Below are 23,745 nucleotides of genomic sequence, written 5' to 3'. Positions count from 1 at the left end.
TCCCGTCTGGAGAGGCCCATGTATGTTTTTGCACCGCTTTCCGCGCAAACCAGGTACTTCCAACAACCATTTCGTGTGACCCTGCTAATTGAATAATCGGCAGTCTGTTATCATTTGTATTTTGGTGTAAGCTATGGGAGCCGACGTATCGCTTGAATACGGGCTCCTTCCCTACTTGGCTTTTAAAATCCCCAAGTATGATTTTGATATCATATCTAGGACAGGCTTCGAGGGTTCGTTCTACTGCCTCGTAGAAGGTATCCTTCTCCGACTCTGCAGTCCCCTCTGTAGGAGCGTGAACGTTAATGAGGCTTATATTTCTAAACTTGCCTCGCAAACGCAGAGTGCATAGCCGTTCGCTTATGTTTTCAAAGCCGATAACAGCAGGTTTCATTTTTTGGCTGACTAAGAAACCAACTCCAAGCACATGGTTTACTGGATGGCCACTATAATATATGGTGTAGCGGCTCTTCTCCAGGAAACCGGTCCCTGCCTAACGCATCTCCTGTAACGCTGTTACATCCGCCCTATATTGAGACAGGGTATCGGCTAGCTGCTCATCAGCTTCATCTCTGTACAGGGAGCACATGTTCCATGAGAAAATGCGCAAATCGTTATTCCGTGTGGTTGCCTGGTTCGTCGTTGTGTAATCCGTCCAGTCCCAGGCTCCTGTTTTGGCTTCGTAACAAGTTGTTTTCCGTGTAGGGTCGTCAGCCCTACCCAACCCCCAACCTGAGTTGGTACAATTTGTCCCGTTTTTAAGCGCGGCAGACTCGCCTTCATCCTTCTCCGTCTGCAGCTTTTCGTTAAGAAAGAGCTCCCAGCGGTCACCACGTGGAGGTGGAGATAGGGTTTGGTAGTAGAGCTGTTGGTGTTGGTTCAGCAGCCATTTCCCAGGTTTTATGCTCCATCGTGGGTACCAATCCACGTTTCGCCCTGGGAATTCCCTGAAATTCAAAACATTTCATCATTTTACAAGGGGTACATGACAGTGTCACTGTATTCTTTAATATGGAAGAGCTGCCAGCGTTAAAGTTGCGTGTAATCTAGAGAGAGACCAAAATTTGATTTAATCTCTATCCAGCAACCTCTTCTTGATGATTCCTACCCAATGCACATCTCATCATCGGGTCTTGGGACTCTCTAAGAAAAGATTTCCTGTCGTGGTCATCCATTCAAGATATGAAAGAAAAATCACATATTTAGGTAAAGTCCGGGAGAAACAGTTGCACATATTGTGATAGTCTCATGTTTTCCTATTGTCGGGTAGTTTTGTTGTCGATAAGACATATCAGTTTGTATGCTTAATTGAACTCAACCTTGAGAACTGCTGAAACTGAAACTGATTCATGCAGATATTGAAAGATTTTCCGCTTAATTTCTAGTGGTTATCACCAACAGAATCGCTTACTCATGTTGATAGTAGGCAGATCTTTTCAAATTTTTAAGAATTCAATATTCTTAAAGTGAGCAAAGCATGCGAGCACTCTGTACTTAACAGGATTCTGCTGTTGATCCAATAGCATTAAAATAAAATGACACATCACAGTTGATGTAAATACTCGCGTTCAGCATTAGACACAACAGATATCATTTACAGTGAAAGCGGCGTGCTATTAACCTTGGCGACATGCTTCTGATGTTAGCGCCAGCGCTAGAATATTTGTATCTTGTTGTGTAAGTAGCGAAATGTGCGAATAGTTTGTTGATTCGCTCCTGGTAGAGTTGCTATTGTGCTCAGCAATATGATTACAGTAACAAATCCACTCAGTTATGCAAAAATTGATCTCTCTAATTAGAGTAATTAATGATAATACTTTGTAATCGCTTGCGATAGTGCTTACGTGTCAGGCGTATCTAATGCCTCCTATTATGGATAAAGATTTTATATCTTGTAATCGTTTCGTACAACGTACAACCTACTGAATGTAAATATCAATAGATAGAAATGAGTATTAATACAATCGGAATGATAAGATAAATAGGGAAATTCGATTTATCACGATTACTTTTATTTCTGTATATTGGCCTTTTCTTGTAAATAATAGAACGTACAAGTTTGTTGATTTCCGGAAATTCTTAGTGAGGTCATGGTCGTAATCAATGAATGGAGGAGACGTGATCATAAAATTGTGATTGTCAATGACGAGTTCTTACTCATTTTCTTATGCATAAAAATGGAACGAGGCAACAACTTGATTCAAAATAATTTAATTGTTTCCTTAGATCTAGATTAATCATAGTATACCTGTGGGCATTTAGACCTCTTGGCGGATTTGCTGGCAATATGTGATGCATCTTTTGAAACCAGTTTATTGTCTCTCTCCATCTCACTAGGAAATGCAGGAAAAGCGGAAGAGCTCTATCCGGGCTGCTTTTTCTGAGCACCAGCAACCTAATCTGCATATCATAAATATAAAAGAACAGTGGAATTTGAAGGCTTGAAATATTCCCAGTTATTGGCACTATTTTGCATGATTGGAATGGCTCGTCAATTCTTCCAATAGATAATCATAGCAAATACAAACCTTTCCAATGTAGCATAACCGTCTTATATTTAACGCGATTAGATTTCCTTCGTGTCTTTTCTGCAATTTTCCAATAGCGTCAGTTGGTGCAGATGATTAAGTCTATTATTGCGACGTTACGTCAGGTTAATTCCATTCTGACATTTTCAGTTTCTCATGTTTAAATATCGAAAGACCTTGTATTGTTTTTTAAGTGTGTAATTACATCAATAGGTTTGAAATAGTCTGAAAAGAGAATTTTCATTCTAAAAAAATACTTAGTTCTCGACAGTTTAATTGTACTGGAGCTACACTACGGAAGTACGTAGGATATTTTAGATATCATTCCACTTTTCAACAGTCTGTTTACTACACATGATTACGATTTGATGATGCTGTGATGTAAGTTTAGTTACCACGGTTTTTGAAACTGTGACTCCATAATTTAGGTAATACAACGAGCAAAGAAATCACGTGATTTAGACGAACTTGTTCGGCACCGAATAATCATGCGAATTGGCGGAAATGCAAATCAATATAAATATCTGTCTATTTCGAAATCTTAAAGCGGCTAGATAGGTTTTTTAATATTATTTATCTGGAAAATGTGAAATTGGCACGTATAGTTGCTTAGAAACGTTCCCTTCAAAAACGTTACTTCCTAGTGGAACTGAAACTCTTATCTTGATTGTGATTACTTAGCTTAGTTGTACGACACACGGAACCAATCATGTTGTGTAAATATGGCCGGAATAGAGTAAGAACATACATAAAAATAACATTTAATAATAGAGCACAAAGGAAAAATAATAGTTTTTTGGACCGTTAATTAATTGAAGGAGAAGAGCTACGCTTTCTGTCATAGTAAGAACTAACTTAACTAACTAACTAGTTATATTGCTCCATTAAAATTCCTCATATCTCTATCAAACCTAGTCGGGGAACCGGAAGCTTGACGCTTCAGGTATAAAAGGCTTTGTGTGTCCCTATGTGAGAAGCATAAAGCAGTTCTCCATTGGCTGACAGCACTGACTCGAGATATTTGAATTGTTCAGTGCTGTCAGCTTCAACAACCTGCCTAGAATTGAACGAATTAAGTATCTCGGGTTAATGTTATCAGCCAATGGAGAACTGCGTTTTGAAATTGCATCACGCATTAATGCGACCTGGATGAAGTAGCATGCAACAACTGGTGTTTTTGTGATCGACGTATCAGCGCACGTTTCAAATCTAAAATTTACCACAATATCGTCCATCTGCCGCTCTCTATAGTTCTGAGTGTTGGCTGACTATAAAAGACAATGAAAGACGTCTTGCGGTAATGGTGACGAAGATGTTGCATTGCACTGGTGGCGTGACACGTTTTGATCACATCCGATCGTTATGGGGTTGCACCGATCGTGGAAAAATTGCGAGTGAAGCGTTGTCGATGGTATGATCACGTAATTCGCGCTAACGACAATTCACCTGCCAATATTGACCTGAACATCGAAGTCAACGATAACCGACGAAAAGGCCGGCCGAAAGAACCGTCGCTTGATACGCTGTATGTGGATTTAAAAGCCTCGCGATCGCATCCAGATCAGGCGTTTGATAAAATAAAATGACCACGCTTGTGAATGGGACAGAGGCTGAAGAAAAAGATGTGAGGAGCAACGAGTGCATGACAGCTCCGTGTCACATAGTTAAAAATTCCATTGCCATTTCATCCATTTTTAGAAAGCGATTTGGATAAATCATTTAATGGAAAGCACAGTATTAATAACAGTCAACCTCATAAGTTTCACACTCTGAGCATTATTAGCAAATGCGAAGAATTTAACCTACAAGAGATATAAACAAGTCGGGAAATCGGAAGCTTGACGCTTCAGGTATAAAAGGTTTTGTGTTTCCCTATGTGAGGAGCATAACGTAGTTCTCCATTGGCTTATAGCATTGACCCGAGATATTTAAATCGCTCAGTTCTGGGCAGGTTACCGCCATTGCCAGAACTCAGCGATTTAAATATCTGGAGGGGCAGATTACTGCCATTGAAAGAACTGAGCGATTTAAATACCTCGAGTCAATGCTACCAACCAATGGAGAACTGCGTAATGAAATGTTTCAAGCATTAACGCCATCTGGATGAAGTGGCATTCCGCAACTGGTGTTCTTTGTGATCGACGTATCAGAGCACGTCCCAAATTTAAAATTTACTGCAATGTTGTCCGTCTGTCGCTCTCTATAGTTTGAGTGTTGACTATAAAGGACAATGAACGGCGTCTTGCGGTAATGGGGACGAAGATGTTGCATTGCACTGGTGGCGTGACACGTTTTGATCACGTCTGAAATGAGAATATCCGCGATCGATATGGGCTTGCATCGATCGTGGAAAAACTGCAAGAGAGGCGGTTTCGATGGTGTGGTCAAGGTAATTCACGCTAACGAGAATTCAACAACCAGTATTGGTCAGAACATCGAAGTCAATGGTAAGCTACCAAAAAGCCGGCCAAAATAATGGTCGCATGATACACTGATCAGGCATTTGATAAAATAAAATGACGAAACCGATCACGACGAGCCGACCCCGCTTGTGAACTGAAGGCTGAAGAAAAAGAAGATGTGAGGAGCGGTGAGTCTGACAGTTTCGTGTCACATAGTTAAAAATTCTATTGGCATCTATTTTTTAGAAAGTAATTTAAATAAATCATTTGATGGAAAGCCCCGTATTGAAATAGTCAACCTCATACGCTTCACACTCTGAGTTTAATATTATTAGCAAATGCCAACAATTTAACCAACATCAAATATAAAAAAGGGCTAGGGAGAATTAGATTCTTCTTGAATGGAATTTTAATATTTCACTCGAATTTCAATTATTCTCGTTAATTATGACGTCAGCATCTTATTTGTATGGCTTAGAATGCTGTTAAGTAGTACGAAATTGATAAGTTTGGACTGCTATAACTTTCCCAATAATAGTTGGATTTTCATGAAACTTGGCATATGTATGCACGAGGCTGTCCTCTATGTCGGTGCAAAATTTAGTACACTTAGGATGAACTTAGGGCGAGGTTTTTAGTCAATTTCTAAAAGTTGATAATATACTATTAGTAAATTTTTTGAGCAGATACCGGAATAGGACATCTCTTGAAGATTAGATTTCACATAAGTGTTTTACACAAAATCTTAAAAAGTGCCCTAAAAAGTCCTCTATGCTGATACAAAATCCGGAAGTCCTAGGATGAATTTAAGGGGGGTTTTCCAGTAAACTTCTAAAAAGTGGTAATATACTATTAGTAAGTTTATTTGAGCAGATATCCGAATGGGACATATTTTGAGGCCTAGATTTCATCTAGGCGCACCACTCCGATTTTTTCCGGATTTTTAGGTTGGTAGTTTCCGAAAGTGAGTCCTGTCTCACTTCAAGTGCGTACATTTTGACTCATTACTCACGCACTTTGTAATTTATGCCAAAACCAATATCAGTTTCGGAAAGTACAAATCGAGACCTTTCATTTGATACCCTACACAACCATATCCGGTGAAAAAAATTTTTGAATCTCCCCTTTGCATGTATGGTGAGCCCCCTTTGAACTCCACCTAAATTTATGCCACTCACTGTATGCGTGGGATTTCATAGTTCCCATCTGTCCACCAAATTTCGTTCGGATCGGTTTAGCCGTTTTGGAGAAAAATGCGTGTGACAGACAGACAGACAGACAGACATTGAATCGATTTTAATAAGGTTTTGTTTTACACAAAACCTTAAAAAGGGTTGGGGAGAAGTAGATTCTTCATGAATGGAATTTTAATATTTCATTCGAATGTCAACCATTCTTGTCAGCATCTTATTTGTATGGCTTAGGATGCAGTAAATTCGCACGAAATTGATAAGTTGGAATTATCATAACTTTGACACGAATAGTCGGATTTTCATGAAACTTGACATGTATGAAATTGTCCTCTATGTCGGTGCAAAATTTAGTACTCCTAGAACGAACTTAAGGGGATTTTTTCAGTCAATTTCTAAAAGTTGGTGATATACTATTAATAGGTTTATTTGAGTAGATGTCGGAATGGGACATATTTTGAGGCGCACTACCCTGATTTTTTTCGGATTTTTAGGTTGGGTAGTTTCCGAAAATGAGTCCTGTCTCACTTTAAGTGCAACATTTTGACCCCGCACTCGCGCACTTTGCAATTCACGGCAGAACTAATATTAGTTTCGAAAAATACTAATCGTACATTTGATACCCTACACAACTATAGCCGGTGAAAAAGTTTTTTGAATCCCCCCTTTGCATGTATGGGGAGCCCCCTTTAAACTTCACCTTAATTTATATCACTCGCTGTATGCGTGGGATTTCATAGTTCCCATCTGTTCACCAAATTTCGTTCGGATCGGCTTAGCCGTTTTGGAGAAAAGTGCGTGTGACAAACAGACAGACAGTGAATCAATTTTAGTAAGGTTTTGTTTTACACAAAACCTTAAAAATCACCTCTTTGTTGTGGCAGATTGTGCCGTGGAGCATTCTCTCTTGGTATCTCCAAAAAAAATTTGGATACGTGACTAAAAACGTTGTTTACAAATGACTATTTCACTTCCGAAGTTATCGCGCATTCTCAAACCATTCCCCGGTCTCCTCGGTAGCAATTTGATGTTTTTTGTTAACTGCATGTTGCCTAATTATCATGCATTTGCATTTATGTTATTATCACAAAAGCACAGTACAGTTTTTGCGATTAGGCTTTTTAATAATTAGAGCAGCCCACACAATAAGCTAGCGCCAATAGCAGATTCATTCGTCCAAAATCGGTGGTTCGATCAGATATTTGATTTGAGAAGAGGAGTATGAATCGAATATGTACGAAATTTCTCAAAAGATTTTCAAAAAAGGTAGTGGAAATCTAAATAGATCAACACGAGCTAACTTCGTTATCGGAAGGGGCAAAGGGAGGAGAACAACAAACTGTTTTTCAGCATTATCTCCTACTTGAGTAATAGTTGGAAGTTCGGGAGTAAATTGCGTAAAATCTTGGAATGGTTATCCCTTTACTACTTCTTTAAGAGATGCAGATAGTAAGAAAATCGAAAGGCAATAATTCGGGACTATAGGGTAGCGCAACATCTTAGGTTGCACATCAAGGCAAGGCGAAATATATGCTGTCTGACGTTGTCAAAAACCAAAGAGGCAACATCATCAAATGGCACTGGTCAAATAAGAACAATAAAGATAGGAGACTACAACTTTGAGACCATTGATAATTTCTCCTATCTATGGTCGAAAATCAGAACCGGTTTAAAGCGAGCACCCATCATGTCGGCCTAAACTCACGATTTTCTCACGACACCGACTAATTTTGTGACCACAATCAGTACTCCCACTGTGGCAAGTTTACACTGAGTTTAGGCTCAGCATCAATACGATAGATGCAAGATCTACCTAAAGCTTTTATCGAACTGAGGAGTGCGGCACATGAGTTGTACAACGTAATTTGAGCCCCGAAGGACTCTGTTCGTGATGTAAACATAATCACAACTCTCATGAAACTCCCACTAAAAGGCCAACCACAAAAAACTGGTGAACACATGCCCTAGGAATTCTCCTGAGACATACGAATTGGTCATGGTCGAAGTCACTTCAGATGACTCCCCGTGCAGACTCGAGTCTACAGCTAATCAATGTGAATCCAGTGTTTTCTGGTGGCATCACATAGAAGTTCTCCTTTGGTTTTTAGATGTTGATTTGGTCGACAGGTTTGCTGCCTCGTCTGCCTACGCGCCAGCTTAGAGCACCTGTAGTAGTATATGACAAGTTTTGCTACTCTTTCGTTTTAATTACATCTTCTAGTTGGGTTTGTTTTTACGTAAGTGACTATTTGTTCTAAAACGTGGTCATTTAGTTTTCCTGAAAGAAGAATTTTCGTAAAGAGTCGTTTTAAAATAGAAATACGAGAATAACTACCAGATAGTGTGTTGCATTCATTTGAATATACAGAAATCCATTTCCTAGCTTCTTCTGGTAGAAATTTTTTATATTTAATTTCGCTTCTCTCACGATTTGATTTTTTGAGATTGAGTTGACTTGTCATTGATCAACATGTTTTGGGTATGATAAAACGAATTAACTCGTCATCAGTCAACAATGTATTAAGGAACAATCTTGCTGGACAACTCACGGAACGCCCATGCCAATTCTTCCAAGAATCCACTGCATTGTTTGGGAATCGCTTTCCTTTTAGAACTAGAGGAACAGGAAAGGGTGTCATCCCGTGGCAATGTTTCAGGCCAGTGCCACCTCGTTTCCTATATTTTTGTACTTAAAGCTTATGGGTGTAATTGAGTGTTGTCTACTACCTTTCGAACAATAAATAGCCTTACCATCACTGAAAGGTTTTTAATATAAAAATCATTCATAAATAATATTTTCTACACTTTTGGTTTTATCCAGCATCTTGAGCGGGTTGCCGACATGTTCCCCATGATAGTGCGACCGTTACGTCAACCGATAAGAAACTCGCTCGTAATTTATAAACCCCATCAGGCATTACGCGCTTGTGAATTATATCAGTGAAAAATTCCTCTGCAAAAAAAAATTCGACCATTATGTGGTGAGAATATATTTATTGATAGCAGTCAGAATCTACTAACTCAGATTCGTGAAGCCTGCGGGCAAATACTTAAGCTGATGAGTCACAGGCAGAGTTGAATGTAGGTCTAAACATATTACGTTCTGCTATATAAGGCGAAATATTAAGTGCAGTTGTGACATTTAAAATACGTGAGGACCCTCTGACACTCAAACGTGTTTAGAAGGTCCAGGTTCTATTTATTGCGTTGGTCCATAGCTTCCTAGAGTTTTTTTAAAAAATTCTTATTTACCACGAATCGAGGAAAATTAATCGAAAGCAGTAAGATTTTCGCCGGTACTGATGATGATATTCAAAAATCAGTCGATTTGAAGCAAAGAACGCACGAGGCAAATTTTACAGTCCAATGAAGTGGAGTCCGTGGATTACACTTTCTTGTTTGCTCCATACATATGACACCAATGGTGTGAAGTAGGCTGAGAGTAAAGGGAAGCAACGCTTTAGTTTATAGAGTTGAGCCCCCATGTTCTCATACCAAAGAAATAAAAATATTTATTTATTTATTAACGGAAAATAAACAGAGTAAACTCCAAGAAGAACCTGATACTTGTGCTGATATTTACAATATTTTGACAATAGTCCAACCAGGTGCATCTTCTAGCGGCCCTGACGACATTTTCTATATCAAATCACAGTTCCTTCCACCATGGAACCAGTGCCTTTTTCGGGAATTTAACTAGGCTCTGCTTAACACTATTGAAAAAAGAAAGATTTAATTGACCAAGCTGGTGTGCGTTATAACACCGAAAAATTCTTGGAACTGGGGAATTGGAATAGCTTTCAAGCTCCGCGAAGTACATGTTGGAAATGTCTGCGTTGCTTATATTATAAGGCGCAGGACAGCAGGTGATGTTGTTAGAGGCGAAACAGCCCAACAGTCCGAGGATATTTTGAAGAATATGCGTAAGTTAGATAGATTCTACGCTGTTGTCGGAAAGGGTGGATCAGAAAACGAAGGCGAGATGGGTAGTGCACGAGGAAAGTTTTTAAGAAAAGAGAACAGGTGAATTTAGGTTATAACTTTTCAAATGCAAGAGAATCACAGTTACGGGAGGGTGACCAGATCACTGAGCAGTACTCGAATATACTTCTCACAAGAGAGCTGAAGAGATTAAGAATGGTAGAATGCCGTCAAAATCAGAGGAGGAGTCTCTAAATATTCATATGTATGTTTATGTAGAAAATAAATAATTTCAATAAATAAACCAAATAGTTTTAGTGTTGTATACGATTTTTTTAAAACTTACAAATATCTTGTAACATGAAGAGAAGAAGAAGAAAATATAGGAATATTTATAAAAAAAAGTGTGTTTTAAATGTAATGTCAAAAACTTCCGGATACTTTTCCGATAGGTTGCAACCTTCTTATTGATAAACGCACGCAAAATGCTTCCACCTCAAAAAATAGATATTCAAAGCTACTGCTAAGTTCTAAATAAAAACCACATGCACCTGTTGATCTACCAGGAAATAGGAATCAAGAGATGCCGCACTGCGTCTTGTAAGAACTATTGTGCCTCTTTACTGGTTATAGTATACCTATAAACTATAGTATGGCGCTTAAATCTATAACAGACAGAAACTTTATTATGTTCCCTACTTCCAAGTGTTTAAACCTGGCATTAAGTATTCTCCCAGGTGCCTAAAATTATTTGCACAAATGCCGGACACAGAACATCCTCCTAACAGAATTTGTAGACAGTGCCCGTAGATATACCTAACTTCCCCAGGTGATAGTTTAGCCTGCATTGTCTGACCAGAATAGCAATGTTCTTCCCCCTATAGTTCCTTTCGACGTTGAAAGAGGCGCATCTGTCTATGGCGTATATTTCCGCCTGAAATATCCTGGTATGCTTACCTATTGGTTCAAAGTACAGTCCAATGGCCCCAGCGCCTGTTTCCTCTATCGTAAGGGATACGTCAGTGTACCAGGTAAGTTGCTGGTTTAAGTCGTATATCATTGCCACGCTCTCCAAATTTGCCCTGTTGTTTTTCACGTGTTTCAAACTTCTTATCGAAATGAAATTTCATTGTCATGTTATCCCTTGGTATCAGTAATTCGGGATGCCGCTTAGAAATATATCATTTTTTTTCCATTTAAGCAGCTCCCCGCCTCACTGATACTCCCGGACATTCTAAAAATCTCCTTGTCTGCATCTGTATGCCGTCGTGATTCCCAAAGATTTTACCTATGTTATTAGTTTCACCTCCATGTCATGTAATCTCTCAGGTTATCAAACCTGCGCTTCCTAGTGGCCCATCGCTGCCTTTCTGCACGAGTTACTAGTGATTCGCAGCCCGGTTTGAATTCTGCCACATGATACCTTCCTCATATTTGCCCCTACAGATTAAAACAATATGTATCATCAGTGTAACTCTGGACCTGTATTCCAGTGTTTGTTAGTTCTTCTATTAGTTCATCAATCATCATGCTCCACATTAATGATGATAATACTCCACCTTGTGGACAACCTTGAGTAGCGTTAATCACACTTCACTTCATTGCGGATTAGGGCATCTCCTGTCTCTGTGCAATGTGTTATTGAACCCTCCTTCGATATCCACAGTCCTATTGTCTACTTTCTATTGTATCCCGCAATACATCCGTCAGCTGATATAAAGCAGTCTCGGTTGACCGTCCTGCCTGCTAAGCGTGCTGACATGGATCTGGGGGATTGCGTATTAGAACGTTAATTGTAATGTAGTTGGCTATGACCTTTGTAAATCTATTAACAAACAAAACTAATGTTCACTACGTTGCAAATTACATACAAACGCTTGAAATTCACACGGAAAAACTGAAGAGATTTATCAGCAAGTAATTCTATTGCTTCGGAAGCAAATCTAGAAACTTCTCCACAAGGATGTAATTCATAGCACTGGCTCCATTTAATTTATCATATAAATTCGCGATGAGCGCTCCACAATGGACCGCAGACAGATTTTAAAATACCTCTCACGGAATGTGTATCACGAAGAGGGCATTTGCTTGCTTCCAATGATGTCCTCTAGAGGATCCTATTTTTTTGGTGCAACTGTTTGTCCATTCGGACTAAGCGATTTTTAAGGTTTTGTGTAAAACAAAACCTTATTAAAATCGATTCAATGTCTGTCTGTCACACGCATTTTTCTCCAAAACGGCTAAACCGATCCGAACGAAATTTGGTGGACAGATGGGAACTATGAAATCCCACGCATACAGCGAGTGGCATAAATTTAGGTGGAGTTTAAAGGGGGGCTCCCCATACATGCAAAGGGGGGATTCAAAAATTTTTTTCACCGGATATAGTTGTGTAGGGTATCAAATGAAAGATCTCGATTTATACTTTCCGAAACTGACATTAGTTTTGGCATAAATTGCAAAGTGCGTGAGTAAGGAGTCAAAATGTACGCACTTGAAGTGAGACGGGACTCATTTTCGGAAACTACCCAACCTTAAAATCCGCAAAAAATCAGGGTGGTGCGCCTAGATGAAATCTAGGCCTCAAAATATGTCCCATTCCGATATCTGCTCAAATAAACTTACTAATAGTATATTACTACTTTTTAGAAATTTACTGGAAAACCCCCCTTAAATACATCCTAGGACTTCCGAATTTTGTACCAGCATAGGGGACAATATTTCGTATGTATGTGTTAAATTTCATGGAAATCAGGCAATTAACGCCAAAGTTATAGCAGTTCAAACTTAGCAATTTCGCACGAGTTTACTGCTTCCAAAGCCATGCAAATCAGATGCTGACGTCATAATTACCCGGAACAATTGACATTCGCGTGGAATATTAAAGTCGCATTTATATTTGATGTTGGTTAAATTGTTTTCATTCGCTAATAATATTAACCTGAGGGCGTGAAGCGTATGAGGTTGACCATTATCAACACAGGGCTTTCCATCAAGTGATTTATTTAAATCGCTTTCTAGAAAATTGAGGGCAATGGAGTTTTTAGCTATATTACACGGAGCTGTCGTGGACTCGTCGCTCCTCACATCTTTTTCTTATTCTTCAGCCTTCAGTTCACAAACGGGGTCGGCTCGTTGTGATCGGTTTCGTCATTTTATTTTATCAAATGCCTCATCAGGATGTAATCGCGAGACCTTTAAATCCCCATCCAGCGTATCAAGCCACCATTGTTTTGGCCGGCTTTTTGGTTGCTTACCATTGCTTTCGATGTTCTGATCAATACTGGTTGTTGAATTCTCGTTAGCGTGAATTACGTGACCACACCATCGAAAACGCCTCTCTTGCAGTTTTTCCACGATCAATGCAAACCCATATCGATCGCGGATATTCTGATTTCAGACGTAATCAAAATGTGTCACGCCACCAGTGCAATGCAACATCTTCGTCCCCATTACCGCAAGACGCCGTTCATTGTCCTTTATAGTCGGCCAACACTCAGAACTATAGAGAGTGGTAGACGGATGACATTGCAGTAAATTTTAAATTTGGGACGTGCGCTGATACGTCGATCACAAAGAACACTAGTTGGGGAATGCCACTTCATCCAGGTTGCATTAATGCGTGAAACAATTTCATTACGCAGTTCTCCATTAGCTGATAGCGTTGACTCGAGATTTTTAAATCGCTTAGTTCTGACAATGGCAGTAACCTGCCTTCGAGATACTTAAATCGCTCAATTCTGACAATGGCAGTAACCTGCCCAGAACTGAACGATTTCAATATCTTGGGTCAATGCTATAAGCCAATGGAGAACTACGTTATGCTCCTCACATTGGGAAACACAAAACCTTTTATACCTGAAGCGTCAAGCTTCCGGTTTCCCGACTTGTTTTTTTTGGGAATTCAAAGACATAATATTTATTTATCTAGTAGCCGATGTTTTACCGAGTTGTCTCGATATCATCAAGGAAACTAGAAGAATATATCTCTAGGGCCTTGTAGTTAGGTTATTCCAAAAGTTCTCCGACAAATTCCTTTTGAATATTTTTAAATCAAAATATGAGGAGGAAATGATATGTGTTTTAGTTGGTGGCTACAGTTTTGATAATATATATACGAGTATTATTTTTGGAGGGTACATGAAAAAATAATTCTGAATCGACCATTTTTTCGGCATTAATGGAAAAGATGCTTAGGCGCAAGTGCTGCAGCTTAACAAACTTCTGACGTTGAAAACCCTGATAGAGTGCGTCGTTCCACAGTGGTAATATGGTTCAGTGACGGTGACCCAAGCTTAATAGATAAGTCGCCGCCCATCTGACGTAGTGGGATGAGTCATTGCAAACAACCATGTGGAAGCACTCACGAATTGTCAACAATTCTTGGAACGTTACAGTCTTGCATTAATTGGCACTTGAAAATTCTTAATTGTGAAATAAAATGGCCAAGACAAAATTCGTACAAGTTAACAAATTTGGAAGCGGAAGGTGTTGAATTCTGCAATCAAACGCGGCAGAATCCAACTTGTGACCATTTTTGGAAAAGGATTGTAACATGCGATGAAAAGTTGATATTTTTCCATAATTCTGCTAGAAAATAGATCGATTCCGGAGGTTTGTATGAAGCGAGCTGCACGCCAATTTCAATTATCACAGGAAAAGTTGGAAGAACTCGACAAAATTTTAGTTTTACCATATCCAGCATAAAACCCTCATATCCCAGAAATAATTTTTTGGTTCACGGACTACTCTTTGATTTACTGTTAATCTAGGACAGAGGGCAAAGAAGCGTTTAACATCTGCCAATCACTTCGGTTACGCTGCTCCCGAGGCAGAGGTGTTGTTTCTGCCTTTTTTGGTGGGAAGCTCATGGTAATCCAAGCAACACTTTAGGTTAGGTAGAAAGTATCAATGATCAATGAATTGCCAAACAAATTGGCATATAGTTAAACTCGTTGTAAGAGATCATAAGATTTCCGAAATGAGGTATTACTTGAAATCTAAATGTAATTTCGCGGTGTTTCTCGCGATTAAATTATTTGAAATAACTCTTGTTAGCACTGAAAGAAGGGAGCAAGCGGTTCCCGAAATATTGGGAACCACTTGTTTCCGAAATATCGGCAAGATTAATAAATATCACTAGCGAATAGAAAAAAAAAACAAGTCTTAATTATATCAAATCACTTTAAATATATAATATTGTGCGCATACGTAATTAAATTATTTTTATTTTTTTCAGGTTTATGTGGGTGCGCTCTCATTACACTATGAAGCTCTTAGTGTAGAAGCTTCGAAGCAGACAACTGCCGAAGAGATTGTATCATGTATAGTTGAGCGGTTGGGATTATTGGTAAGTTTTTCAATCTGAACAAACTATGATAAATACTTATTGGACACTAACAAAATATGAAATATCACAGGGAAGCAATTATGAGTTGGCAGAAGTCGCCGGTGAATACAAGGAGCGGCGCCTCGCTCCTGAAGAAAAGCCAGTATCGGTGATGTTATTATGGCCACTGCATTCTGAACGAGATTTTCATAGGTGAGACAAATTTCTTCTATTTAGGAAGTTCAGACCTAAGTACGCAATTACATTTCAGATTTTACCTCCGTGAAACACAAAGTGATATAACGTGGTTGGATAGTTATGGGTTGGATTCTCATATTTTTCGAGATTTCATACCATTTCTATTGCAGCCAGAAAGTAGAGAGTATCCCGATCTTTGTCAGTTGCCAGGTAGGGGGTCTTAATTGATATTTGTTACTAAATGAGTACTGAATGATTGCTCCATACAGATTTGAACGAATCAACACTACTCGAAAATTTAAAGCAACGTTTCGAGTCTGGTTATATTTATACATATGTAGGTAGCATTCTGATAGCAGTAAATCCCTTCAAGTTCTATCCTATTTACAATCCAAAATATGTGAGACTTTATCAAAATCAAAGAAACGGACCGATTCTACCGCCGCATATATTCGCAATAGCTGATAATGCGTACTATTCCATGCTTAAAGAAAAACGAAATCAGGTACGGTTGCTGATGTGCTCCAAGGGAAATTGTAAGGTTTATAATTACCAAATATTTTCCAGTGCATTGTTATAAGTGGTGAGAGTGGGTCGGGAAAAACTGAGAGTACAAATTTTCTATTACATCACCTAACTGCACTGTCTCAAAAGGGATCGCATGGTTCGGGGGTTGAGCAGACTATCTTGAGTGCTGGGCCTGTGCTTGAAGCCTTTGGAAATGCGAAAACTGCCCACAATAACAATTCCAGTCGTTTTGGAAAATTCATACAGGTAAACGATTTAATAGGTGATTTATAGTCATTTTACTGATGTGAATTGAATGATCTTCGCAGGTGAACTACAGGGAAAATGGAATGGTACAGGGAGCGGTAGTACAAAAATATTTACTCGAAAAAAGTAGAATAGTTTCACAGGTAAATGAATTTGCCATATCCTTTTCCGATATCTGTGCTTTTGTTTTTACCATTCGTTGCACAATGAACTTGTCCTTTCAGGGTTCCTATGAAAGAAACTATCATGTATTCTATTACCTGCTGTCGGGTGCAACCGAGGCAGAACGCGAGTATTTACATCTGCTACCTGCTGACAAATATAACTATTTGAATTCACGAAATCTTACATTGGAAAATTGTGATGAGAAATATGAATTTACGCGACTGAAACAAAGTATGGAAATGGTAGGATTTTCAGCTGAAAAACAACGGCGTCTTTTCAATGTACTTTCCGCTGTATTATTACTTGGCAACGTGGAATTTTTCCCGAAAAAATCAACATACCATCATGATGAGAGCGTTCAAGTGCGAAATCCCGAAGTTGTTTCGATAATATCCGAATTGCTAAAAGTGAAACAGGATACATTGCTGGCTGCGTTAACGTCGAAACGTGTGAAAGCTAGTGGTGAAACATTAGTGATGCAATATAAACTGCCAGAAGCAATAGCTGCGCGAGATGCATTAGCCAAGTGTCTTTATGGTGCTTTATTTGATTGGATAGTTCTTCAGGTAGGAATGGAAACTGCTTTTTGGTCTTCCGTTGTTATAATTGATCAAACTCAATCAATTTTCTTGGTTTGGTATTAAATTTCTGTCCTGCAAACTCCAGGTAAACCATGCTCTACTTAACAAAGATCAAACACCACACACAGGACATTCGATTGGTGTACTGGATATTTTCGGATTCGAAGACTTCGGAGCCCATAACAGTTTTGAGCAGTTATGTATTAATTATGCGAATGAACATCTTCAATATTATTTTAATCTAGTAAGTTCACGAACAATTGCTTTCCATTCGATTTTCCAAAATGCTTTTCTCTGCAGCATGTTTTCAAATACGAACAAAATGAATACAAGCGCGAATGTATAAAGTGGAGTGATATAGAATTTATGGATAATTCAGGGTGTTTACAATTGTTTGAAGCAAAGCCAACTGGTTTGCTGTGTATTTTAGATGATTTGTGCAAGTAAGTGGATCGAAAAATATGCGTAGCTATCTTTAGAGTAACATTTTTGAAAATTCATAGTTTTCCCGGTGCCACAAATGAAACGCTACTTCAAAAATTTAATAGCGTGCACAAAGATAACTTATTCTACGAGAAGCCACAACGGAAAGAAAACGCTTTTATAATAAAGCATTACGCAGGAAAAGTGAAATACCAGGTGAATATGTCGGATACATCGATTTAATGGCTTAGAATTATATTTTAAACTTTTATTTGCTTCTAATTTATAACATAGGTTGCGGAAATGCGAGAGAAGAATTTAGATTTAATGCGGCAGGACATTGTCAGCGTATTGAAGAATTCTAGTATGGCATTTGTGCGTGAGCTGGTCGGCGCGGATCCTGTAGCCGTATTTCGGTGGGCTATAATTCGAGCATTTTTTCGTAGTTATTTTGCATTTCGTAATGCTGGTGTGAAACACAGAAAAGAAAGGAATGATAATGCGCTTAACAAACTAGCATCAAAACAACGATTTCGGCAACAGAATGATGTCATATTAAGGTTCGTATTATATTTGCTTCATTAACTGTAAAGTGTCCTTCACACTGAGGTGACGGTATCGATTACAAAACTATTAGGGGAAACATAGATTGAAACATATAGCTTACAACAATTTCTTCTATTTTCTATTCATGTGACTTGAAACTACATCTTGATTTTATTCTTTTTCATATGGTATGGTGGTTCAGTTTTCACATGTACAGTTTTCCTAATGGAAAATTGCCTTTGCTCTACAATGATTACATTTTTATTGAAAGCAGAGTATTTGAAAAAATTGGCTCTTGGACTGAAAATTTGGATTATCGAGCACACGTTTTATTTGCAAATATTTGGCGCTTAAAACTGTCATTTGATTTATTTTTTTAATAAAATACGATGAACTGAAATTTGAAGGTAAAATTATGTGGGAAGACTAGCTTTTAGTCTAGTTAATCTACGAAAAAAAAGAGAATTTGCCAATGTTAGAATAGATTACTCTGTCGTGTATAATCATTTTTCTATGCTCATTGTTTGATGGGAGCCAGATATGACTTTAGCTTTGATACGAATGTTATTGAGATCAATGTTGGCATTTGATGCGATGACCCTCCTATGAATGAAATGACATCGCAGAAGGGGCAATAAAGTCTTGCGGTGCTGGCGATGCCTCAGATCAAAAATTTTTGAATATCGTGAACAATGAAAGGAGCGAATTTTGGTTCGATGCTAAGTTTTGTGTCGATTCTAATTGATATAACTAACTCAATTAATCTGTATTGGTTTTTGTTTTTCGATTTAATTTTAAGAGAATCTGAATATAAGTGTGTTTAACGCTTTTCCACATTGTGCTTGGTAATGTTTTTTTTTAATGACCGTTAGCGTTTTGTATAGATAACCAAAAAAGCCCATCGTAATCAGCAAATTTCCCAGTAATTTTTTCACATCTGATAGTTTTTAACGACAACCACAATTTCGACGTTAATGTAATAGGTTTCAAAGAAAATACTAAAAATGCAGTTTAAAACATTTAATTAACCAAAGAAAGAACGCAAATACAGTAATGGCAGAGAAGACAAGAACCCAACACAATTTGCAGAGGTAATAAGTGATTTTGGCACTTGTTCCTAGTAGGTTATGTTTCATCGGAAAAATATGTAAGGGAAAAGGGACATTTTAATGTTTCCTGCTCACTCCTTGGTGGAGTATACAGCATAGATTGTGCTTCCGTTTCAATATCATCGCACTTAACGCTGTGGAAGTGATAAGCTCACACCAGTGAGACGAACACAAACACGGCAAAAACAATTGGCAGGAAAAAAATGAACGCCGGAATTAATTTAAGAAATATTGTTGTGACTAGCGGCATAGTCATTGATGAATCATGGCTCAAGGAACGAATGGCGGACAGGCTTAGATCGCCAGCAGATACGTTAAAGTAGCCTTGCCTTAGTAAAATTTTGTTGATTGAAAGTCTGATGATTTGCCCCTTGTGAGAGTGTATCAACGCTTCGTGGCCGCTAAGCTACTTCTAACAGTTGGGCTGAAAAATTTATTCGAGGGCGATACAACAATTATAGCGGTCATATAATTTTTCGATACCATTTTTATAGTACGATTTGTCTTTAGCCTTGAAGTAGGCCTCAGTTTCGGCGATTATGTCTTCATCGGCGTTAAATTTCTTTCTAGCGAGCATTCTCTTGAGCTTTGAGAACAGGAAAAAGTTACTGCAATTTAAATCTGGAGAATATGGTGGTAATTTTGCCATCTTTTTCATTGATTTATGACACGGTGCATTGAAGTGATGAAACAACACTTCACTTTTTTTTTCAAATGGGGCCGCTTTTCCGCGATTTTATATTGCAAACGCTCCAATCACGCTATGTAATAGTCACTGTTGATAATTTTGCCTTCTTCAAGATAGTCGATTTATATTATATCACGCGCATCCGAAAATATTGATACCATATTGATGAATTGTTAGCCGACTATTGCCTCTTTGCACGCTTTGTAGTCGGTTCAACACGTGCAATCCACTTAAATGACGATCGCTTTGATTCTGGTGTGAAATAATGGACCCATGTTTCGTCCATTGTCAAATATTCGCGCATAAATTCGGTTTTTTTATGGGGGAAGAGTTTCAAACACTGCTCAGAATCGTCAACTCGCTGTTGTTTTTGGTCCATTGTGAGCTCGCCGGGCACCCACTTTGAACAGAACTTTCCCGTGCCCAAATGCACGATATGTTCAACAGGTTCCTTTGATAACTGTAGAGCCTCAGATATCTTGATCAACTTCACTTTACAGTCATCCAAAATTATTTTGTGAGCCTTCGAAATTTCCGGTCCAAAAAGGTTAAAACATTATTCAGGTTCGTAGACTAGTCAAAGAATTGGATTCACCAAAGTATTTATACTTTTCCCTCTAAACAGTTGATCGTTTGTCTTTCCTAGACAGTGTTCATGACAATTTTCTCAATCGAATGCAAAGAAAGGCTTTGCTACAAGATCAATAATAATAATAACCTTTGGCGCAACAATCCAATTGGATCAGGGTCTTGAAGTGGGTTAGAACACTTCATTCAAGACCGTCTGTACGACAGCCTTGTGCTCTACCCATTCAGTTATCCGGACACAAGATTGGTTTACCAAAAATTTATTTACTGCCGTGGCGGAAGCCGGTTTTAGAATTATTTTGTGGAATTATGATTTCTTCAGTTTAAGGAAAATATTTTTGAGAAGAAGTTTTGCACTTCGATTTGCTCCAACATATCTGTCGTTGAAGGCAGTAAGTCAATCATGGACTTTATTCGCCGCCCTGTTGCTAAAAGCGCCTCATTATTGAAGGAGTTTGCCAAATATTTCGGCGTCCATGATGATAGTATAGCCCGATGGGTGAATTTAACAAAATTCCTGGGATACATATGGCTTTCTGATGAGATTCCTTGCAGACGTAGAGAGAAACAGTAATAATTACAATTTTATAAGAGTTCTTAGTTCGTGCCAACTGGATAGCTCCATGAATGGGCTGTGAGTTCCGCAGGGCCCGTTTAGATGGGATACATTTCATTGCAGAAATGAGCTACTTTTACAATCTCAACCATCAAAACATCCTTCGTCGGTAAGCTTCAGCGCATGGTTGGCATATACTTTAGCTTCGTCACTTTTGGAAGGACTTACAGGGGAGAGGAAAATTGGAATAATTTTAAGGTCATTTGGTGTTAGAAAGGTGATATTGAGTTTTAAACTGCTGAAAAGATTGTGCTGGGATTGTGCATTTTCATTCATATAAATTAATTTGCAATTGCTAGAGCTTTCTTGAGGTCTGTCGGTAATTTATTGATAAGTATAAAAATTGCGTAAGTATGGGTGGATCTGGTTAAGAATAAGGACCCTCTGAGATGGGCTGTTGTAAGAGAGTTGATTCTACTCACGAGGAAGCTAGCAGCGTCGACATTGGACGACGCCATATAATTGATAATAGAGCCAAGAGTAGCTCTAAAAGTTTGTAATGCTTGTTTAAGGTATTTTCACCAGCTGTAACCAAACATTCAGTTTATAGTTTAGCTACAGCTTTTGCTTCCACGATAGATTCCGCAATGTTCTTTGATTCCACTATATTACGGGCAGGAACAAGTTGTCACATTGTCTTACAAGTAAATTTGCACTCTCGTTGGTTTTTATTGAAATAATGATGAGGAAATCATTCGCAAGACCAATGTCCTTCTGAGGATGGCATTTTGAATTGCAATGATCCACCTGACAGTGGGTATCGTCTTGTTTATCAACATATTTGTCACTAGATAATTGCGTACCTTTAGTTTCTTTTCTATATGGTGAGATAAATTAGCACGTCCCACATACATTAGAGTTGAAAGTCCTCAACAAAATAGGCTTGTCTACATTTGACTATTTCCATTACTACTTTTTCCAACGAGGATTGAAATTTCTGTAGCATTGGACTTTATTTCTTTGGAAATCAAAACTATTTTAATCAAACTTTATGTTTGTCACGCTTTGTAGAGGAACTCCAGTAGTTCTACCCTGATCAGTTTTCCCATGCAATTGATGTACATTTGAATCTCGATTATCCGAACAAATTGGGACCGCGACTAGTTTTTGGGACAAGATCAAACAAAAACAATATCTTTTTACATAGAAAAAGTACAGTATATTAAAATTTAACAAACTTATTAACCTTGAAATATAAAACACCTGAAAAAATGTAATGCCCTTTTTTATATTATCTTTTTTAAATTGGCGATTTTTAATGACGAATAGCTGGAACACGTTTTCGAGCTAATAAGTCTCGCAACCATTCGAGAACCGTCTCAAAAGTGGCGAATTTCCTCCACGTGTGAAGGTTTGTTCGGAGCATCAACCCTTTCCTCGCTACTGTTGTAATCATCATCTTGATTTTTATTGATAAAATAATTTCATCGTCATCTAAAATTTGATACTCCGGATCATTAGAATCGTGGTTTAAGCAATTCACGTTCATAGTCTTTATCGCACACTATGAATTCTAGAATATTGTCGAAGAAGTCAACGAATTCGTCGAGATCCTTTTTCTCCAAGTTAACATGCTGTTCTTTAACTTCCAATTCTCTTCAAGAAAGGTCCACAATTTCTTCCAAGCATTTCATAGATTGTCTTTAGTCAAAGAATCCCAAGCATCGGCAATCATATAACAACAGTGCTTCGGGTTTAATGCCTTCGAGTACGCAACGACGCTACGTTCAATCCTACCTTCATTCATACCTAGAAGTAAGCACTTGTTATTTACTTTCATGTTGAAAAAAAAATAGACTCGCCAATATTTAAGAACTTGAATTCAGAATCACAGACGAATATCTCCATATATTGATTTTTGATAACAATAATCATTGGCGCAACAATCCAATTGGATCAGAGCCTTGAAGTGTGTTAGAGCACTTCATTCAAGACCTTAACGGTACACTACAGTACACTGTAGGAGTTAATGTGGTCAACATTGCGCTCGCCTGAGATTATTACCTTGATTTGGCTCAGGTACATATTCACAGCTGAGTCGACTGGTATCCGACGTCAAATCACGATACAAATCCCACTGCCACCAGCGAAATTTTAACCGCGACCTTCCTTACGACAACCTTGCGCTTTAATCACTCAGCTATCTGCAGTTAAAAGAGTTGAGGTTGTTGTTGCCACAAAACTTAGCAGTCATTACAAAGTTTACATATTGGGTCTCTTATATATCCTCACAATGTGACTGGTCATTGAAGCTATTAATGTCCCCATTTTCAGCTTGTCCGTTCAATCGTTAGAGCGTTAGGCTGTCGGTACGGATGGTCGCCGATCAAATCTCACTGGTGGCTGGACGTCGGATACCAGTCGACTCAATTGTGAATGATCGCCTGAGTCAAATCAGAGTAATAATCACGGCCGAGCGCAATGCTAAGCACAGTGTATTGAATTGTATCGTACGTGTTCTAACGCACTTCAAGGTCCTGGATGTTTGTGCAAACGAGTATTATTATTATTTTCAGTTTACTTATTTCCAGGGTTTCGGCTCATTTAATCTCCCGTCCATTGTCTAGTATTAATTTACTGTGCCAATGTTCTAATGATGCTCTAATTGTTTGAACTCCCAGTTTCGCATGGTTCTCAACGCTACGGCTTTGCTAATTCCAAGTGTAGGCTTAAAAATTGTGTTTAGG

General features: G+C 38.4%; 1 protein-coding gene across 3 annotated transcripts in view; it reads left to right on the top strand.

Annotated features, from left to right (window-relative positions):
• Positions 1-23,745, top strand: part of LOC119653519 (unconventional myosin-IXb-like) — a 52,769-nt gene that overhangs the window by 13,026 nt on the left and 15,998 nt on the right. For all 3 annotated transcript variants that reach the window (XM_038058185.1, XM_038058186.1, XM_038058187.1), the window contains exons 2-12: positions 15,281-15,391; positions 15,462-15,583; positions 15,642-15,778; positions 15,838-16,073; positions 16,136-16,342; positions 16,405-16,485; positions 16,567-17,073; positions 17,174-17,332; positions 17,389-17,531; positions 17,592-17,727; positions 17,806-18,071. In XM_038058185.1, the coding sequence (XP_037914113.1) occupies positions 15,281-15,391; positions 15,462-15,583; positions 15,642-15,778; positions 15,838-16,073; positions 16,136-16,342; positions 16,405-16,485; positions 16,567-17,073; positions 17,174-17,332; positions 17,389-17,531; positions 17,592-17,727; positions 17,806-18,071 (2,105 nt within the window). The remainder of the gene's footprint in view (positions 1-15,280; positions 15,392-15,461; positions 15,584-15,641; positions 15,779-15,837; positions 16,074-16,135; positions 16,343-16,404; positions 16,486-16,566; positions 17,074-17,173; positions 17,333-17,388; positions 17,532-17,591; positions 17,728-17,805; positions 18,072-23,745) is intronic.

Source organism: Hermetia illucens, chromosome 4 (genome assembly GCF_905115235.1).
Source record: "Hermetia illucens chromosome 4, iHerIll2.2.curated.20191125, whole genome shotgun sequence".
In the NCBI taxonomy this organism is placed as follows: domain Eukaryota; kingdom Metazoa; phylum Arthropoda; class Insecta; order Diptera; family Stratiomyidae; genus Hermetia; species Hermetia illucens.
The sequence above is the reverse complement of the archived record's forward strand: the minus strand, read 5'-3'. Positions and strand labels throughout refer to the sequence as shown.